This window comes from Oryx dammah, unplaced genomic scaffold, assembly GCF_014754425.2.
Source record: "Oryx dammah isolate SB20612 unplaced genomic scaffold, SCBI_Odam_1.1 HiC_scaffold_1, whole genome shotgun sequence".
In the NCBI taxonomy this organism is placed as follows: Eukaryota; Metazoa; Chordata; class Mammalia; order Artiodactyla; family Bovidae; genus Oryx; species Oryx dammah.
The window spans coordinates 101699956-101721257 of NW_024070185.1; the positions used below are offsets into that span (position 1 = coordinate 101699956).

The following is a 21302-nucleotide window of genomic DNA, read 5'->3' on the forward strand; positions in this document are numbered from 1 at the left end:
ACAATCCAACCTGTCACCTGCTCCTGTCCTGGTTACCTCCTAGGGTGCTCTCAAACTCACCTACTGCCCTAAAGTCTAGAACCACCAGCTTTGCCCGACATCCTCTCTTGCCTGGACCACTGTAGCAGCCACTTAATCATCTCATCCTCCATCTGAAAATTCACCAGTATCTTCCTGTTGTTCCCAGGACAGAGCTGAGCCTTTAACATGAGCTGAAGGTCCCTGTCTCCATCCCCCAACAGCTCTCCTGTTCCAGCTCTTTCCACGGTCCCCTGGTCTTCCCTGGTCTAGCCATGTCACACCCTCTCCTGCCACAGGGCCTCTACACATGCTGACCCCTCTGGTAGGGTCCTCTCACCCTCTGTTTGCCTAGTTAACTCCTATTTGTCCTTCACTCATCAGCTCAACCTTGACCTCAGCAAGGCAGTCTTCTCTAACCTTCCTAACTTAGGTCAAAATCTCCCTTTTATAGGCTTTCACATGACTGAACACCTCTATTTTGAAATACTTATTATAGTGGCAGCTTTCTATTTATTTATATGATTGTTTCATTAATATTTTCTTCCCTCACTATACTGTAAGCTCCATGAGGACGAAGATACCCTCTGCTTTTATTTACTATTGTATTTGCAGAGGAACTGCTCAATATTGGTTGACAGAATAGAAAGAAGAAAGAAGGAAGGGAGGGATAAAAGACAATAATGCATGTAAAATTCCCCCAAAATGGAGAGTTGTTGGAATTATTATACAGTAGGTGCTCAAGAAATATTCACTCATCCATCCTACTCACCCACCCTCCGACTCATCCATTTGTCACCCACTCGTCCATTGATCTGGAAAAGGAAATGGCAACCCACTCCAGTGTTCTTGCCTGGAGAATCCCAGGGATGGGGTAGCCTAGTGGGCTGCCGTCTATGGGGTCGCACAGAGTCAGACACAACTGAAGCGACTTAGCAGTAGCAGCATCCATTGATCCAACCATCTATCCTTCCAATGATCCATCCATCCACCTACCCACACACTCACCCATCCATCATCCACTCACCTACCTATCCATTCATTACCCATCCATTTACCCACTCATCTACCTATCCATCCATCCATTCACATATCCACTACCCACTCACCCATCAACCACTCACCCAATCATCCACTCATCCATCTATTTATCCACCTATCTGCCTATCCACCCACCCATCCATACATACATCCATCAACCCATCCATCTATCCATCATCCATGAAGTCAATGCTTATTGAGCACTTACTCACTCTATCCTAGACCCCATGTCAGCCTCTGGCACAGATCCAGAGTTTCAGGAGATACAGTCTGGGTACCACCAAGCACAGACTCTCTGCTCTGGCAGATGCACCTTTGCCATAATCCTCATGTCACTCTTTGCCCCCCCTGCTCTTTCCTCTAGCCTTGGCACTTCTATATCTTTCCACTCCTTAAAATCCCCTTTAGCAAGCCTCTCTTGTTTACAGCAAGTTAAGTAACTTGCTCATGCAGTGGCTCAGAGCAGTTCTGGACTTAGAAGCAAGGTCCCAGCTATGAAGGCAAGTTAATCTCTGCTGATGGGGAACGTGCGGTAGAATGAAGAGGTCAGACTTTGGAACCAGGGAGCTGTGGGTTCATTCCTGGCTTTTCTGATCCCTCACAGGGTGTCATGAATAAGAAGTTGACCGCTGTGGCGATCTTTATCTGGAGGCTAGTTTCTCCTACTGGCAGAGGGCGGTAAGTAAACAAGGAGGCCCGGTTTGCAGCCTGCCCAGCCCTGCGCCTGGGACAGAGAAAGGACACAGGATGTGGCAGCAGTTGGTACATCACAGCAGGGGGCAACCGTGTGACCTCAGGGAGAGATCCCATTTGCCATTCCATGAGGAGAGCTCAGAAATGGCTCCCGAGTGGGTAGCTGTGGGCAAACCCCACTTTACACAGACCTGGCCTGAGGAACCTGGGGTCACTGCACCATCTGCTATTGGCCTGATGGCTTCTCTGACATCCATGAGGGTCTGCCTGATTGCAGAATCCTAAGATGGGGGTGTTTCATTCATATTCAAACGCAGTAGGCACAACGTAATCAAGCTCAATGGTATTATTACTCCCATTTCACAGATGGGGAAAATCAAGCTTCAGAGAGGAGAAAGGACTTGCTGAGCCAAGCTAGGAATTTAGTCTCAGTTGTTTTTGATGCAAAGAGAACGGTTAGTTTAGAAAACAAGGGAAGCCAACATTCTTGTTGCTAACTGGGATTTTAAAAAATTGTAGAAATGGGCATAACCCTTGAACCAGGCAATTAAAATTATCAAGGTTATTATCAAATCAGGTGTGCAAAGATAGTCTAATGCCATATCTCTGCATTATATGTAATAGCAAAAAACTAGAAATTACCCAATGCTCAGCAGTAAAAGGATTGGCTCAGCAAATGACAGAATACCCACACCATGGAATTCCTAAGCAGACATTAGAAATGATTTGTGGAAGAATATTTGATAAGCTGGGAAAGTGCTCATGTCTATTAAGTTACAAAAAAGCAAGCTACAATTCAGCTTGTAGAATGTTCTATATTCCTATCACATATATATATTTTTTCACACATATGAAAAAGAGCAGCTATCTGGATAATGAGTAATTTTCAGTCTTTTTCTATTTTGGTTTGTATTTTCTGATTTTTCTGCAATGGACAATATTGTTTATATAATTTAAATCTTTAAAAAATTTTAAATTATAGGCTTCATAAAGTGGATAATCAACAATGTCTTACTATATAGCACAGGAAACTCTGCTCAATGTTATGTGGTGGCTGGACAGGAGGGAAGTCTGGGGGCCAAAGTATACATGTATATGAATGACTAAGTCTCTTTGCTGTCTACCTGAAGACATCACAATATTTTTAATCAGCTGTAGTTCAGTATAAAATTAAAAGTTAAAAAAAATTAAGCATAGACTTCATAGATTTTAATTTAAAACATTTCTGAAACTCCACACTCACTTCCCACCTCTCTCCCACTAGAAGGGGGGATGTTCGGGGTACCACTGTGGCATTGTAAGGGAGTCAGCCTCACCCGCTTCTGCAGACTCTCCAGATTCAGGAACCTGGCACCCAGCAGGCTGTGAGTCTGGGCCCCACTTCAGTGGCTGCAGGTGCAGCTGGGCCCGGCGGAAGTCCTCCAGGAGCTCGGGGCTGCTCGCGATGGGGAAGGATCCCTCCTTTTCTGAGCTGCGTGTGCCACTCTCATCAGCATCCTTTCCCTTTTCAGCCCAGGCCCAGCGCCGCCGCTGGGGCCCCTTCCCCAGGCCCGGCTCGACCCAGTGGACCTCTGTTCCAGAGCTGGCCATTGGGCCTGGCCTGAGTTTCACCTGGGCCCCTTCATCTTCAGGAGGTGGAGCTGCCCCTATGGGCACCAGAGTCCCCACTGGCCCGTCTCAGCACCAGCCATCCTGCTTGTGGCCTGTTGGGGACACAATCAAAGGGAGACCATGAGTCCTCAAGCCCACTCCTGTCTTCAGGAGCAGGAATCAGCAGCAGGAACTTTGCAATCAGAAGCCCTGGTTCAGTCCTGGCTCCAGCCCTTTGAAGTTACATGACCTTGGCCCGATTATTCCACCTTGGATTCCTTCATGGGTAAAACTGGGGTAATAATTCTTCCTTTCCTAAAGAGTTTTGTAAAATGACATGAGATACAGGATAAGGAGCCCAGAGGTCAGCAAACGGCAGGGTTCCCTGTGTGCTGTGACCGTGTGCCAGGGTCCCCACGTGGGCGCTGGGGCACAGGCCTTGCTCATGTGAGAACTGAGGGACCAGAGGTAGCAGACAAACACCCAGCAATTACAAATCCAAGTGAGAGTGACGGGGAAGCCCAGGGAGGGATCCCAGAAGCCCAGAGCTGGCCCGGGAGGTCAAGATATAGGTACCATGTAGAGAGTGTGTCCTCTGGGAAACTTCCTGAGCCCCCTCGGGTAAGAATCAAGACTGGGAGTGAGGGAATGGTGAAAATAGCATTCTGGTACCCTAGATAATTGAAAACAGGTACTCAAATGAATACATGTACACACACTTTCCTAGCAGCACTGCTTGCAGTTGCCAAAAGGTAGAAAGAACCCAGACGTCCATCCATGGACGAGTTGTGGTCCATCCACACAGAGGCATATCGTCCAGCCACAAAAAGGAATGAAGTGCTCACACATGCTACAGGGGTGAACCTCCAAAACAGGATGCTAAGTGAAAGAAGCCCAACACAAAAGGCCACAGGCTGTATGATTCTGTCTATAGGGAATATCCACAATAGGTGAATCCACAGAGAAAGGAGACTAGTGCTCTTAGCTGGGGCCGAGGGCAGAGGGGAGTGACTGCTGAGCAGACATAGGTGTCTTTTTGGGGTGATGAAAATGCTTTGGAACTAGATAGCAGTCGTTGCACAACTTTATAAATATACTAAATGCTGCTGAATTGTTCACTGGAAAGTGGTTAGATTCATGTTGTGAATTTCACCTCAGTTGGGGAAAAAAAAAAAAAAAAGAGCACTCCAGGCAGAGGACCATCAAGTACAAAGGCCTGGAGGCAGGAGCAGACACATGGACATGGCTTCCTGATGGCTGTGCTATTTGCGGGCAGGGGCTGGGGCTCTGAGAACAGACAGTGTGGGCATGAGACGTGATGACCAGACCCGGGGGGCCTCTTGGGTCCTGTTCAGGAATTTGCAGCAGATCCCTGACTTGGGAGAGCACCCAGAGATGTGGTTACAAGTTTCACTCCTGTTGCTTGGGGAGAATGAACCAGAAAGGAGAGCCTGGCTACTGAGGGAGCCGTGGCAAGGGAAGGATGGCTGGAGAAGGGCTCCTCACCGCCTGCCTTCTCTCCTCTCTTCTTTTCCCTCTTCTCTTCTTCCCGCCCATCACCTCTCCCCTCCTGCTATGGCCAACACCCGCCCCCGAAACAGTCCCTCTGAGTCCTGGAAACACAGAGCTGGCAGAGCAGTGGCATGGTTCCACCCAAAGAACTCCTGCAAAGGACCCACTCTGCAGATCGGGAAACTGAGGCCCAGAGCATGAAGGGGCCTTGCCTGAAGCCAGGCACAGGTCAGGACAAGGCTGTCAGGAGACGTCACCTTGCAGTTCGGGTCCTGGCTCTTCCCTCCATACCCTAGGGACGATGAGAATAACTCCAGGCCTCTCAGGACAAATGTAGCTGTGTTTGTCCCTGCAACCTCGTGAGCGATCGGGTCCTGGTCAGAGCCTTGGTTTTTACCTTTGAGAAAAGCCAGCAAACAACAATTTCTAGACAGAGTCCCCCAGGGATCAGCACAGCTCAAGAAAGGCTGCCGCCTACCCAAGGGCTGGCGTAGGAACGGGGAATACCACTGTTCCCTCTCTGGTCTCAGGGTCCTCACCCTCTTCCCCTGGCCCAACTGTCTTCCCTCCTCCTCGAGTGTCCCCCAGATCACCCTGTAAGCCTCTGCATGATCCCCAGCACACAGGCTGGACCCTCTCTGTGCCAGCCCAGACAAGATGCTTTACTGCCTGTTCTCAATCTGTTCTCACCCCAAACAGGTAAGGAGGTCAAAAGAAACCTAGTTTTCAAATGAGAAAACTAGACCTCAGCATGGAATAGTGACGTGGCTGAGACCACCGGGCTGGTTAGTGACAGCAAGATTGCAACTGTCACTTGTGGACACAGTAGGGGAAGGAGAGGGTGGCTGGACTGAGAAAGCAGCGCTGACACATGTGTATTGCTGTAGAAAAACGAGGCCACCGGTGGGAAGCTGCTGTGTAGCACAGGGAGCTCAGCCTGGCGCTCCAGGACAACCTTGAGGGGTAGGACGGAGCTGGGCGGCAGAGGGAGGTTCAGGAAGGACGGGACCTGTGTCTGCTTACGGCCGATTCACGTTGTTGTGTGGCAGAAGCCAACACAGCATTGTAAAGCAGTTATCCTCCAATTAAAGGTTTTTTTTTTTTAAAGAATTTGTAACAGTCGACTTTGGCCCAGTGAGGGGCCAATTTTTAAAAAAAAATCACACACTCACCACTAAAAATATATTTGCTCATATATCTAATACATATGTATTTCTTATAACATTATCCACATGACTTCTCACACGAACACATTAAAAAAATATATATATATATAACTGAATTTTTTAAAGATCCAATAGAAAACAAATATTTGAAAAGGAAGTTCTAATCCTTGCTCCTTATACTCTCTTGGGGGGACCGGTAACCCTCTTGGAAATTCCTGATAACTAACTGAACTGAACTGAGCGCTCATACAAGAGGCAGATTCACTTTGCTGTACAGCAGAAACTAACATAACAATGTGGAGCCATCATACTCCAATTAAAAATAAAAGACAGAAAGAAAAGAACAATTCACTTGTTTTGCCTAATAGTAATAAAAACTCAAGGGGAAAAAAAAAATCCTCTAAGAATGCAGAGCCTTAGGTTGACCCAAAGAGAGCTGGATTCCAGGGCCTGGGACAGGGCCCAGGAATCTGCATTTTAAACAGCTCTTCAGGCAAGGCCCATTCTTTGCCCTTGACTAGTATTCTTGCCTGGAGAATCCCAGGGACAGAGGAGCCTGGTGGGCTGCCATCTACGGGGTCACACAGAGTGGGACACGACTGAAGCGACGCAGCAGCAGCAGCAGCAGCAGCAGCAGCAGCAGCAGGCCTTCCGGACCCTGCTGCTACGGCAGGTGTAGGAGGTGCGAAAAGCCGTTGCTTTTCTCTTTTTGAAACTTCTGCCAAGAAGGGGGGTGGGGGAGGCACGTGGGGTTTTCTGATGCTTTAAAGGGCTTTTTTCTAGCCGTGCCACAGAGCAGCCCGCCCAATCACAGGGGCCCTGAGTGCACAAAGAGGAACATCCTGTCTCCTGGGATGACTCAGTCATGGCAGAAATCTCACTGTGACCAGGGGTAACCGCCTGTCAGAGGCAGCTGCGGTCACTGGCTGGACTTTTGCATATGTTCCCCAGGCCCCCAAACCTGTGAGCCTTTCGTGAGCAACACCCCTGCCTTTTGCGCAAGCCACAGGCTCCAGGACCAGTCGGTCAGCCAGTCAGTCAACAAACACACACGAGTGGTAATCACATGCGGACTTCACACTGGGCCAGGACAGTCGTTCACTAGGCAACCGAGAAAGAGAAGCAGGCAGGGGTCCAGAGACAAGCTTCTGGGCTTGGTGCAGCTGCTCCACCTTGAACAGCTGGGCTTCGGTTTTCTCACCAAGATGGAGAAAATGCCAACTGCCTTTCAACCACAGGAGGCGGCACCCTATGAGGGTGGTCTGAGAGGCAGGGGCTGTGATAGGAGAACTTTGAGTTTCCTGGTTGACTTGTTGGCTTCTGAAGACCACAGACTCACAACTCTCAACCCCCTCCTCCTCCCTGAGATCCTACTTCAGAGTAACAAATATATTAATATATATTGAGTGCCCAGTGGGTGCAAATTAACTTGGAAAAAAAAAAAAAAAACAAACCCTGGGACTTCCCTGGCTGTCCAGTGGCTGGGATTTATTTCACCTTCTAGGGTGCGGGTTGGAACCCTGATTGGGGAGTTAAGATCCCATGTGGCTCGAGGCCAAAAAACCAGAATATAAAACAGAAGCAATATTGTAACAAATTCAATAGACTTTAAAAAATGGTCCACATCAAAAGTCAAAAAAAAAAACAAAAAAACCCAACCCTGTGATCTACTGAGTGCCAAGCGCTACACCATACCCGAGGAATACAGACGTGAGTAAAAGTGTTCCAAAATTTCAGATGAGGGGCACAGAAGGGCTATTGTTGCAGGAAGCCTGAAGCTGGGCCTGAGAGACAAAAGATTTGGAGGAAGAAGAATGAGGAAGGGCGTTACAGGCAGAGGGAACGGTGCAGGCAGAGGTACAGAGGTCTGAAAGGGTGAACAGAAGTTGACCGAGGGCTACGGCAGGGGCCCCTGACTGAGGGCCAAAGGCAGGCTGGTTCTAGTCGGCCTTCTGAGGGCACACGGCGGCTTCCGAGGGGCGGTGGGGTTGGGAGGCTGAGATCGAGAGAGCCCCAGGAGCACCGAGTCTCCTCAGGAGCTGGGCTGTCTTTGGGGGGCCCTGCCAGCCTTGGGGGAGCTAGCCCCAGGAGGCAGCGCCAACCACTCCCGGCGTCTTTGGTGCGCCTCCTCTCTGCCGCTCAGACGGTAAAGCGTCTGTCTACAACGCGGGAGACCCGGGTTCGATCCCTGGGTTGGGAAGATCCCCCGGAGAAGGCAATGGCAACCCACTCCAGTACTCTTGCCTGGAAAATCCCGTGGATGGAGGAGCCTGCTAGGCTAGAGTCCATGGGGTTGCAAAGTCGGGCATGACTGAGCGACTTCACTTTCCTTTCCTACCATTCCGTACCGCCACGCCACCTCTTGCCTGGTTCTCCTGAGAGTCTGTGAGCCCCTTGTGGTGTCTATCCACTTCCTGAAGGCCTCAGCCACCCCATGGGGCTTCTCTGTCCCCTCAGTCCAAAACTGAAGACCCTTCCCTTCACGGCTCCATCCCCAGGTTCCCCTCTGTTAACTTCAGCCGCACAGCCCACCTCTGATCCCCCACCAACCCTGCCCTCCAAAGCCCCCCACCACCCCAACCCAGTCCCTGACATCTCCCAGATGTAGAAACTGAGCCGGAGGGAGGTGGCCAGCTTTCACAAGACCTTGCAGCCCGGAAGTGTGGCCAGCGATCGAAACCCAGGGCTTGGGACTCTGAAACCAAGTCTGTCAGACTCGGTGGGGCAGTGAGAGGAACGGGAAGGAGCCCCCTCCGCCCTTTACCAAGTGGCTGGGCCTCTCTGAAAAGGCAGGGCTTTAGAGCTCACAGCCCCGTACTCAGCTGCCCTCCGTGGCTAGCTGGCAGGGCACAGACCTGCTGTTATCAAGGGGCGGTCCTGCCAGCTGTGTAGAAACTAGTTCCCTGAGTTCCCCAGCCCCTCTCCAAGCTGCATGTGCCCCCTGCCCGCCGGCGGCAGTAGAGGGCGAGGAGAAAGAGGAGGGATGCCCCTCGCTGCTGAGGACTCTGGCTCCACCAGTCTGAAGGGCTGGGCTGGGTCCGGGGGCCCCTCCCTCCCTGGCTTCTCTCCTTGTCCTTGTGCAGCAGAAGGGCCACTCTTTGGAGGGGACCCCACCCCTCCACTGCCTCTTGGCTGCTCCCCACCTGTGCATCATGTCTGAAGCCTCTTAGCAGCCCGTGGGACGAACTCGCCATGTGCAGACAAGAAAGAACTCCCCAAGCACAGAGAGGGACCAGCACTTGCCCCAGTTCACCAAGATCAGAACCAGAGCTCAGGCTGGGATCCAGGGTTCCGAGGCTTGAGGAAATGCCCCCCAAATCCACCCCTGCCCCTGGGGGCTGGGCTCCCGAAAGCCGCAGAGAAGCAGTACGGCTGCCACAGCTGCCACTTCCTGGCTGGGCTGGTCCAGATGCCTGGACTGTCCCAGAAAGCCTGTGACTGGCCCATCCAGGGGAAGGCGGCTCCTCTGACCCCCCCGCCCTCCTCCGCTCCCTCACCTCTCTCAGGCTCCACCACCATCCTGCTGGCCCAGGCTCAGGGGACCTGCATGTGAGGTCTTTGTTCCAAACCTGGGGAGCCCCCTGTCTCCACGGCACCCTGGCCCGCCTCCAGGCCGCTCTGCCAGCCCCAGCCGCTGCTCACAGACAAGCATCGCTCCCCACCTCTCCCCGCCCCTGCTGTGGCTGAGGCCGCCTTGCCTCGGCAGGAAGCGCCCAGCCTGATTTCCTACAAGTGTTTCTCAGAAGGAGGGGGTTTGTCTGTGCGCAGAGTAAGAGGGAACAGAGGGAGCTTAACCCCTTGCAGGCCCTCTTCGGGTTGGCACTGCTCAGGAAAGGACTTGAAGAAACTTCCAATGTCAGAGCTTGGGACCATCTCCACCAGAGTACACACTGGGGAGAAAAAAGCCCAGAGAAGGTCAGAGAGTTGGCCAAGGTCACACAGCACGCTGAGCCTGAAGGGAGGCCTCCAGCAGCCTCAACCCTCTAAGAGCTTTCTCCACAGCCCCTACTCTCCAGATCATGACCTTGCTCGAAGCCCTCTCACTAGGGCACAGTGCCCATCTGTACAATGGGAGCCTAGGCTGGGATTGGATGGGAATGGGAGCCAGATGCTTGCTTGGCGCCCTTCCAGTCCTTTGCAGCCTGTGGGATGAACTCATCATGTGCCGATAAGGACACCCCAGGCACGAGCGTTTGCCCAAGTTCACTGAGATCAGAATCAGAGATCAGGTTGGGATCCAGCTAGGATACTCTGGCCTGTCTGCCAATATGTGATCCAACACCTCAGGGAGGCTGCAATGATTCCTGCCATCCCACCTACCGTCCTCATCCCAAGCTGGGCCTGTAATTAAGAGGGGTATTTTCCAGGCATTATGGAGGTAGAGAACTGGCTGATTGCTGATCAAACTGAATTTCACTGGCAGGGCACAAGACAGGCCAAGCCCTGGCTCCATGAGGCACAGACAGTAAACAAACAAGGAGAGAGACAGAGAGGGTGACATGAGATGAAGATCCATATCCCAGGCTGCTTTCAGTAACACTGATGCCTAGGTTCACCCAGAGTAACAGCATCAGTCTCTGCGCATCAGTGATTTTAAAGTGTCCCAGGTGACTGGAATGTGTGGTCCTGGTAGCCAATCTGTGGGTCAGAGGGTCATGTCTTAGGGCAAAGAGTTTGGGGATGGCCAGGAGGGTCTTTGTGAGAAGGTGACATTCAAACAGGGGACCAGAAGGAAAAGCTGGGCAGGAGTAAGCCACAAGAAGGGCTGAAGGTAGAGTATTCTGGAAGGGCGAGTGCAGAGGGCAAGGTGGGAACCAGCGGGGCTTTCCCTAGGAACAGCAAGTGTGTGTGCAGAGCAGAGTGAGCCACGGGGGAGAGGGGTGGCCTCAGTGTCTGTCCCCTGCAGTCTGTGGCTCCCAGCCCTGGCCCTGCCCAGGATCCAGGGATTCTGATTCAGGAAACAGAAAGAAAAAGACACTGTGGCCTCTGTATTGTCCAAAAAGCCCTCCGATTAGTGCTGGTGAGCAGCCAGGTTTGGAAACTACCCAGGTAGGACAGAAAAATGCATTCTACAGACAGTACGGACCTGGCTTCAAGTCCCAGTCCCACCTCTTTCTTGAGAACTCTGTGACCTTTGAGCCTTCACCTGTCCAAGCCTCAGTTTCTTCATTTATAAAACAGGGATAAGAAGAATAGCCGTTCTGCAGGACTGCTGCCAAGATACAGTGAGGTAACATTTGCAAAGTGCAGAGCCCCGGGGCTTGGAACAAGCACGCGAGAAGGAATGAATGAATTCTCCCAAGGTCAGTTTGTATCCGGCAAAGCTAGAACCGGGTGCCCTCATCCCAGTAATCACCCCATCCCCTCCCCTGCCTTTTTCTCACATCTGGGGGGCGGGGTCTTCCCGCAGCCTCAGCCAAAGGTGGAACAGAGCCAAATCCTAATAAGGCTCCTCCCTGACAGTTCTGGTGACCATGTGGGCCATTGTGTGAGGGGCGGGCTCCCCTGACACCCTGTCACTCACTCACTCTCCCTCCCTGGCCATTAATTCAGGCAGCACTGCCATCAAAACGCCAGGTGGCTGCTGCTTCCAGGCACGCCCTGTGGCCCCTGAATAACCCCCCACCTCTAACTTAGAAGCAGGTGCCGAACCCCAAGGAGACAGCCCCCGTGTGCCCTGTTCCATCTCCTTGACACCCCGGGCTTACCAGCCCTTCTCCCTGCCTTTGCTTGAGTGGTGCCCTCTGCCAGTACATCATCTCCAACTACAGGCCGAATCCTACTTAACCAAACCGAGCTCATTCATTATATGGTTACCCTGGCACCTGCCCTGGGCTTCCTTGGTGACTCAGATGGTAGAGAATCTGCCTGCAATATGGGAGACCTGGGTTTGATCCCTGGGTCAAGAAGATCCCCAGGAGAAGGGAACGGCAACGAACACTCACTTTTGGAAACCACCCTTCTGTTCGCAGCTTGGCCCCCATCTTTGACTCAAGTGCGCAGGCCAGAACTGACCATCATGCTGGATACTTCCTTCTCCCTTACACCCCATAACCAATCCATCATCAACTCCTAGTGATTTTATTTCCTAAATCTCACTGGAATCCATTCCGTCTCTGCATCCCTACATGGCCTCTTGCAACAGCATCTCCCGGAAAGCCCAAGGATCTCTCCAGGCCCTTCCGAACACTGTACCAAGAGCTCTTCGCAAAACGGACATGTCCAAACACAGCCCTTCTCTGCTTAAAACATTGTGCTAAGCTGCCCACTATTCTTAGAAAGAAGATGAAACTCCACAGCTAGGCTGCACTCCAGCCTCTCTGTCCTCAGCATGCTTGGAGAACACAGGGGGCTCCTTGGTGTCCCTGGGACAAACGTACAGTGCTCCCCCTCTTCACTCAACCTCACTTCTTCTCCCTGGTGACTTGCAGTCACCCTGCAGATCCCAGAACCACGTGCCCTTTTTGCAGACTTGCCAATTGGAATTAGACGTTGGGTCTGTTTCCCAGGTGGCTATGGTGGTAAAGAATCTGCCTGCCAATGCAGGAGACATAAGAGACGCCGGGTCAGGAAGAGCCTCTGGAGGAGGAAGTGGCAGCCCATTCCAGTATTCTTTCCTGGAAAATCCCACGGACAGAGGAGCCTGGCAGGCTACAGTCCATAGAGTCGCGAAGAGTCGGGCGTGACTGAGCGCGGTCTGCCTGACAGCTAGGAGCTCTGTGAAGCGCACCACTGCATCCAAGCGCCCAGCACAGACCCTGACCCGCAGGAGAAGCGCGGCAGACGCCTGCCGGCTGATCTTCTGAATCTAGCCTGTCGTCCCAGCTTTGTTTGTGGCCCTCACAGCCACCCAGTGAGGCTGACGTGACATCCCCAGTTTACAGGTGAACAGAGGCCCCAAGAGCTACAACAACTTGCCCACAGTCACAAAGCTGGTGAGTGCCGCTGGAGATTCAGACACGCAAAGACCCAAGTCTTAACCATGCTTGGTGCTCACACTGTATATAGTGTGGAGATCGTTAATAATCCAGGCACCAGAAAATCAGGAGGGGAGCTTATAACCATCGAATGTTCTGACTTTATAAGGAGGCTCTGGTTCCTCACAAAGCCTTTCGGTTTTCTAAAGTGCTTTCTCATCCTTCTTTGCATTAGATGCTTGAGAAACACCTTGGGAAATGGGCAGGACAAGGATATGATTTCATCATATGCATCAGGAAAACAGAGGCCCAGAGATGGGTCTGAAGCAAAGGAGCAAACACAAACCTTTGGCCCCTACTGCCAGCGACGTAGCAGCAGCAGCAGCCAGGGCTTGAACACCTTCATCAGAAGCACGCCTGGAGGGCTGTGTCTGCATGAGCCAGTTCTCAACCCAGGAGCTCAGCGAGGCCTGGCCATTTGTTCCCTCAGCCCCTGGGTCACAACGCTGTAACGTCCTGATGGCTATTTCTCACCCACACTCCCTACTCCCCGCCTCCACAATCATTCTTAAGCCCCACCTAAATGCCTGACACGATAATCAGGCTGGAAAGTGACTCTCTTTCTTCAAGCCTTCCGATGCCTCCCAGGACACAGCGCAGGACATGGCCGAGGATCCAGACGGGCGTTGCTGGCTGATGTGATGAGCCCTGGACAGTCTCTCCTTTACATGATGTCCCGAGGCCCATGGGGTACCTGGAACCTGCAGGCTTCTCAGCCATCCTGAAGGAAACTGTGTCTGTTATTTCATCCTCAGTCCCTCCTTGAGCTCTCTCCTTCCCTGGGGAAGAAATGAAAACCCACCCTGAGGTCACCCACTCCTTCCTGCCCAGGTTGCTGAATTTGCTTCTATCGTTAAAATCCACAGGGGTGAGGAAGCAGGAGAGACTTTCAGGAGTGGACCCAGAACTGATGGAAGCATGGCTTGGGAAGCGGAGACCGAGTTTCAGCCTGAGTGATGCTGGACAAAAGCTTTTCCCTCTCATGGCTCTGGATCTTTGAGGCTTAATGGGATTCTCTCTGAGGTTATCAGAGTGGCCTTCTATCATGAAATCTCCTGGGCTCTTTGATTCCACTTGCCCACACAGGCAGAAACACTAAGCTGATGGGAGGCTGTGAGGAGCAGGGGTTCAGGGCACATGGGTTTTGTGAATAATCAGAGGCCTCCAGGGTCTCTCTTGGAAGTTGTGTGGCCTTAGACAAGTCACTTAACTTCTCTGAACTCCAGATTCCTTATCTATAAAATGGGGCTTTACAGGTCAATGAGACTACATAACCTAAAGCCATGGCCAATGCCTAGGTGGCACAGAGCTCATGAATAAATGACTTTGGACATATCTATGAAATGGCTTTATGGCCTGCTCCCTGCAGGACCAAGTTTAACTTGCCTGGCTCTCCTAATATTAGCCACAGATCAAGCTCTGAGTCCTTTTCACAAAAGGCAGCAGCCAGCCCTTCTGACAAAGTGGAGAGAAATGCTGCTACCTCCCAGGGATTCTTCTCCTTGTGGCCCCCAAACCTGGTCTGGGGATCACTGACCCAGCTAGAAACTGTGTCCTCACCCTGAATCATTAAGGAGGAGAAGAAAGGTCTTCCTCAGCCAACGAAAACACAGGTTATGTAGGAGAGCGTGCTCATATTGAGGAAAACACACTCATGCTCACACACACACACTCAAATTTATCTTCCATGGAAAGAGTTCAACAACAAAAAAATGTGCATGTGCTGGGAACACATTGCTAACAGGAAAATTTTATTGTGCACCTATTACATAAAGGCCCTTCCATGGATTAGAAACTCATTATTTAATCCTCATACCAATCCAAGGAGGCAGGAATTATTATTCCCATGTCCCAGGAGAGGAAAGCTGGGTTTGAATCAAGTTGTCTGAAACCAGACACTACGATCTTAATCACTTTGCAGCTGAATCTTACAGTAGGTTGAAAGCTGGGAAACAACCTCGATGTCCAATAACAAGGGATCATTAAAAAGATAAATGATGAAAAAAAAAAAGATAAATGATGGCATTTCCACTCAAAGGGCTATTATGCAGTGAGGAACAGTCATATTATAGAAGAATATAATGTAATGCAAAAAACTGTCATATGTTAAGTGAACAAGCCAATTAGAAAATAATAAATATCTAATTTGAGTCCATTAAAGAAAAACACAGTAAAATATGGAGGAAGTGGAGGGAAGGAGGGAAACAGGAAAAGAAAAAGAGAATTCCTCCAAAATGTGTACAATAACTATTACTAGGTAGAAAACTTAAGGCAAATTTACTCTTTCTCCTTATGTGTATTTTCTAAAAATAACAGCTATTTTAAAAGTAAGAGTAAAATGAACTTTCACTATTTGGTAAAAAAAACAAAGCAAAACAAACACAAGCCCCTGCTGCACAGCTGTGCAGGTCTTCATTCTGATGTGACCTTGGTCCTGACCCTGCTCAGTTTCCCTGCCTGTGAAAGCTGGGAAGGCTGGGCTCTTCCAGGGCCTTCACAGCTCTGACATTCTTCGGTACCCCCATCCCACACCTCCTCTCTTCCTCTTTTTAGACTCTGACCTTGTGCTTTTTCACATGGCTTACTCATGAATAAATAATACATAGCCATTATGCAACATGTAGGATTATGTGAAGATCACAAAAAGGAAAGGAAGCAATCCCAGCCTCAGCCTTAGTCTAAACCTCTCGAGACACGGCATGTGTCGTCTCATTGGAACTTCATAATCAGGCATAACGTGACAGACAAGGAAAGACCCAGAGAGGTTATACAATTTGCCCAAAGTCACATAGCACAATAGGAGCAGAGTTGGATCTGCACCCACAAGTAAAGTGTTACCCTCCAAATGAATCCCTGATTTGAGGGCAGAGGGGCTGAAAGTAGCCTCCTGACCCCTGAGGTCCCTCCTTGGTCCTTGGTCCTTGGCTGTGGTCCCAAGACTCTAAGAAGATTCACAGCTAGGCATCCAAGTCTGGCTTTGGATGCCCACAAGAGGCTCAGCTTGGAGTGAAGGATGTGAGGAATGCTGGTGAGGATGTAGGGAGGTGGTCCAGGATCACCTCTGGGGGCGGGCAGTCTCTCCCTACGGTCTAGCTGGAGTTTGGCCGACACTCGGCAAAGAAGATCAGACTGAGATGGGACTGCAGGCTGGAATAGAGGAGGGACCAAGATATTAAAAATGTGAGAGTGTGGGGGCTGAGAGGCCTGGTCCAAATCTGGTCGTTCTGACCCTAGATATGTTTCCAAACATATATTCTACAGCCTCATCTACAGATGGAGGGTAACACTGTCCTCAGGGCCTTTCTTATAAGGAAGCATGGCTTGGGAAGTGGAGTTACAGGATAGTGTTTGCCAGGCTTAGCACATGCGCTCAGAAAACCAGGGGCCCTGTTAAAAGGGTGAGATGAATGGAGAGAGTAGCATGGAAGCACATAATATGTAAAATAAATAGCTAATGGAAATCTGCCCGTATGACTCAGGAAACTCAAACTGTAACAACCTAGAGGGGCGGGAAAGGGTGGGAGGTGGGAGGAAGGTTCAGGAAGGAGGGGACATATGTATACCTATGGCTAATTCATGTTGTGTATAGCAGAAATCAAACCAATATTGTAAAATAATCATCAATCAAGTAAAAATAAACAAATATAATTAAAAAAAAAGAAAACCAGGGACCCTGTTAGCTTTCTCCTGGCTCCCCTGATCAACCAGAGCTTCTTCCCAGATGCCCTGCCCCCAGCTCACCCTCCAATCTCTTCAGCACATGCTGCTGGATAAATCTTCTTAGAGCATCATTCTGACCAAGCCTTTCCCTGCTTAAAGGCCATTGGTGGCCGCTGTCACTTTTCAGGTTAAAGGCTAGACATTTTGGCTTGGAATTCAGGCTTGTAACAACCTGTCCCCAAGTCAGAGGGCTGTTGCATCGCACCATTCACATCACAGACTAGCAGCCTCATCTCATAAAAGTTACATTCCAAAATTCTACACTTCAGGGGAAGAGCAGTGGGGAGCAGGCCTTGGCCAACTTTGGCTGTCATGCAAAGGCCAGTCTTTCATTACCCAATACGCTTCACATGCAGCTCTCTTATTTAAAAACAGCGGGGCAGGAGGGGTGGGGGGTGCTGGGAATTCCCTGGCAGTCCAGTGACCAGGACTCCATGCTGCCACCTCAGGGGGCCTGAGTTTGATTCCTGGTCAGGGAACTGAGATCCTACATGCCCCATGGCTCAGTCAAGAAAGAAAGGAGGAAAGAAAGAAAGAAAGGAAAAGAAAAAGCCCTGAACTGTGGCCTTTACTAATTTCCATAGTATAAATGCCCTTCAGTTCAGTTCAGTTCAGTCGCTCAGTCGTATCCGACTCTTTGCGACCCCGTGAATCGCAGCACGCCAGGCCTCCCTGTCCATCACCAACTCCCAGAGTTTACTCAGAGTCACGTCCATCACATTGGAGGCAGACGCTTTAACCTCTGAGCCACCAGGGAAGTCCATAAATGCCCTTACTATGGTCAATCTCATGCTACCAACACAATATCACTGAACACAGCACTGGGAAGAGATACATACCATCAGCTCTCACCAGATGACACACCCCTGCAACATCCCAAAATAACAGCAGACTAACCCCAAAGAAGAGCTGTGTGAGCTCAGGTGAGTGACTTAACCTGTCTGAATCTGGAACTCCTCATTTGTAAAATGTAAAACAATGGCACTCATCTTATGGTAAGAATGTGAACACTAGTTGATCAACAACAGTATACAGGGTACCTACCATGCGGTAGAGCTCTGTACCAGGCATGGAGAGGGTGACTGGGAGCAAGATGCAAAAAACTCCTGCCTTCCCAGACTTTACTTGATGCAGTAAAACCACTGGCACAGCAGCTGGAAGATAGCATTCTGTATTAGTAACGGTCTTATTGTTGTTATGCCTTCCTTTCTGTGGACCTCAGTGTCCCCATTGCCAAATTTAGAATGTAGCCTGAACAAAACTTTCTATGATGCCACCTCACTTGAGCCTTAAAATGTCATCACCATTCCCATTTTGCAGAGGGGGAAACTAAGGCACTCAGAACTGAAGCCAGGCTGAGGATTCGATCCAAGGTCTTCTAACTCCCAGTCTTTAGATCTGTCCCACCTCCCTCCCAGACTGAGGAAACACAAAAAGGCCTAGAATTCAGCTGGTGACTCAGCCGGATGCTGAAAAAAAAAAAAACAAAAAAACCCTCTTTCTTTCCTACTTCATGGGGGTACACTGAAATGTCTTTGGTGTGCACCACTTTCCAAAATACCCTCTCAGCATGCCAGCCACATTGCCGGGACCATTCCCAGTCTCTCTGGAAACCCTGGCACTTCTGGTGGACTCTGTGGACTGATGGGAGCTGATGAAACCCCCTTGCAAGAAACAACTCAAATCACATGTTTCAAATGCAAACCTCTCGACTTTGGGCCTTTGCCTAAAGGCCTCACATGGGCATCTTCTCCCTCTTTCTGAAGAACAGAGATCACCCCTGAGAATAAATAATCCTCCAAAGACCACAGGGTTCATCCCGTATTGGTAAGTAAGCCAGACTTAGGGCCCCTCAAATGGATAGGTAGCAATTCTGTTTCTTGACAAAACAAAACCAACAGCCAAAAAAAATAAAATCCACCAACTCCAAAGGAGGTGCCTGGAAATGTCTCTTTGGAAGTCCCTCTGTGTGTCTAACCCCAGTCCTTCATGCTTCACTTTCAGTCATTTCTTCTCCTTGTCTTCTAGAGGACAGGAACAATGTCTCTTATCACTGCAACCTATCTCAGCTTCTTTTCTCAGCTCCAAAATAGCCCAGTCTTATTATCAGCGATGTTCCTTTCCAACTTTCTTAACTTTGAAGCAGACATTTTCCAAATGTAGGTAATGATCCGTGCCAAAATGTCATTTCTTTCAAGAAAGCCAGGGAAAGGAGCAGGAAAGAGTCTTGTCCAAGGTGGCGCAGTAAGAAGGCTCCGGCTCTGCTTGTGCCAGACCCATCACACAGGGGAGAAGCTAGCTCTGCGTCCGCCCCGCTGCGCGCCCTTGGGCAAGTCTCAGCTCCTCTTTGGGCCTCAGTGTCCCCACCTTCGTAACAAGAGAGGCTGGCCTTATGCCTGCAGTCCGCTCCAGATCCCACCACTGTCACAGTGGTCCACCCTCATGCTGGGCCTTGCTCTACCTCCCTACCGCTGCCAAAAAGAGGAAAAGAAACTTGCGTTAGTTGTCCGGGGAGGGCGCGCGGCTCGAGGTTGTCAGGCTGCGCAGGTTGTTGCCGGGTGAACGAATATCACACAAATCCCAGGACAGACAGAGAAGTCCCACCTCCCGGGTAACCACAACTACACGGGCCACACCTCCAACCCAAACACAGCCATAATCCCAGCCAAGGTCCACCCCCAGATTCCCTCGGGACCCCTCCCCTCCCTGTGACCAGCCTCAGTTGAAGAGAGAGGGAGAGAAAAAGCCAACACCCCCACGGCGCGGAGGTGAAAACTGAGGTCAGAGGGTGGAACCGAGGCCGGCGGAGTTTGGACTCGAACCCCATAGCCCATCCAGAGCTCCCTCCCATTCCCGGAGCGGCGATCGGTCTCCTTCCCGAGCCCAGGGGTTTCCACGTGGGAGAGGCCGAAAGCTGCGCGGTCCCTGTAGATCGAAGCCCACCGACGCTGTCCACTGTTCCTCCCCATTCCCCGGATGGAGAAACTGAGACCCGGCAAGGGTCCAGGACCCGCCCTAGACCCACCGCGAGCCCCTCCCCGGGTCTCACCTGCCGGCTGCCGCGGCGCGCGGGTGGTTTCCTGGAGTTGAGCGGCAAACAAAGGCCTCCAATCCGGGCGCGGGGCGGAGCGGCGATGTTTTGCATAATCTCGAGACCGGCCTATGACGACCTGGTCACGGCCCCGGGAGGCGGAGTCTCTGGATGTTCCACCAATTGCTGGGAGGTGGCAGTCTATGTCCCGCCCCAAGAGGTTCGGACGTAGGCTCCAGGCTCCAGGACTGAAAATCTCAAATCTGGGAGATTGCGTGTTCTTCTGAAACCCGCCCAGCCGCAGATGGGAGACTGAGGCGTCTGGAGTTAAGACGTTTGTGAAGGGTTTCACAGAACCACAGTGAGGAAGTATCCATAAACTCTGATGGCGGAAGCGAAAAATAAACACGACAGTAACGATAATAAACTTTTCTAGAGCCCTTATGTGTCAGGCACGGTTGTAAACACTTCAGTGTCTGATCCTTGCCTATAAAGTAAGTAGGTATTATCACTACCCCTCAAGTGTATTCTACTTGAAACCATCTTTTAGACAAGCAGGCAAACGCAGGCCTGGGCAGAGATGGGAACTTGCCTAAGGTCCTGCAGTGAGAACGAGACAGAAATAATCCATTGTTCAGTGAGAGTGCACCGGGAAGGATGACAGTGTAAGGTGTCAAACTGGCCTAGGTTCTCGCCCCAGTTCCGCCGCTCGCTGCCACTGAACTTCAGGTAAACGGGATTCTTAATTTTCACCTCACAGAGTTGCTGAGGGAGTAAATGAATAAACATCGCACCAGGCCTATAAGAAATAAATCAGTGACAATAATTTTTAAAGGGCCCCTCGACCAATCACATTTCACAGGGGCAAGGGCGTGTAATAGGCCCCGAGACAGGAAGTGATCTGCCTAAGGTCTGGTATCCAGCTGTGTTACAGCACAGTTCTCTTTCCTTTTGGTGGAAAGCTCCTCCCAGTCGCCCAGGTTCGGTGACCCCCTACACACATATCTAATGGTAATCGTAGTAACAGCTTCTATGCACTGAAGGTTTACTCTGTCCCAGGAACAGACATTCTAGCTACTCCTTACAATAGCTCACAAGTTATTACCTGGTGGTTCAGACGGTAAAGCATCTGCCCACAATGCGGGAGACCCGGGTTCGATCCCTAGGTTGGGAAGTTTCCTGGAGAAGGAAATAGCAACCCACTCCAGTATTCTTGCCTAGAAAATTCCATGGATGGAGGAGCCTGGTGGGCTACAGTCCATGGGGTCCCAAAGAATTGGACACGACTGAGCGACTTGACTTATTGACTTACAATAGCTCACAGTTTAAAATATTTAAACTGTGAGCTATTTTAGACTTTAAATACTCCCAATTTAAAGATGAGAAAATTGCAATACCAATTATATGTGTAATATAAAAGAAAGAACTTATTTACAAAATAGAAATAGATTCATGGACACTGAAAACAAAGGTTACCAAAGGGGAAAGCAGGAGAGGGATAAATTAGGAGTTTGGGGTTAACAGATACACACTGCGTGAGTGCTGAATCGCTTC

The 21302-nt window shown here is 50.5% G+C and overlaps 1 protein-coding gene across 3 annotated transcripts in view; it reads right to left on the reverse strand.

Moving 5' to 3' along the window:
* AKNA (AT-hook transcription factor) overlaps positions 1–19809 on the reverse strand; it is a 58187-nt gene extending 38378 nt beyond the window's left edge. Inside the window, exons 1-2 of one of the 3 annotated variants that reach the window (XM_040241642.1) lie at positions 19767–19809; positions 3069–3455 (exon numbers count right to left, since the gene is read on the reverse strand). In XM_040241642.1, coding sequence (XP_040097576.1) covers positions 3069–3342 — 274 coding nt within the window. In that variant the 5' untranslated portion in view covers positions 3343–3455; positions 19767–19809. Of the gene's footprint in view, positions 1–3068; positions 3456–9517; positions 9676–17761; positions 19726–19766 lie in introns of those variants that run through there. The other 2 variants (XM_040241637.1, XM_040241634.1) reach the window with 2 other exon arrangements.
* Between the last annotated feature and the right edge of the window lie 1493 nt (positions 19810–21302).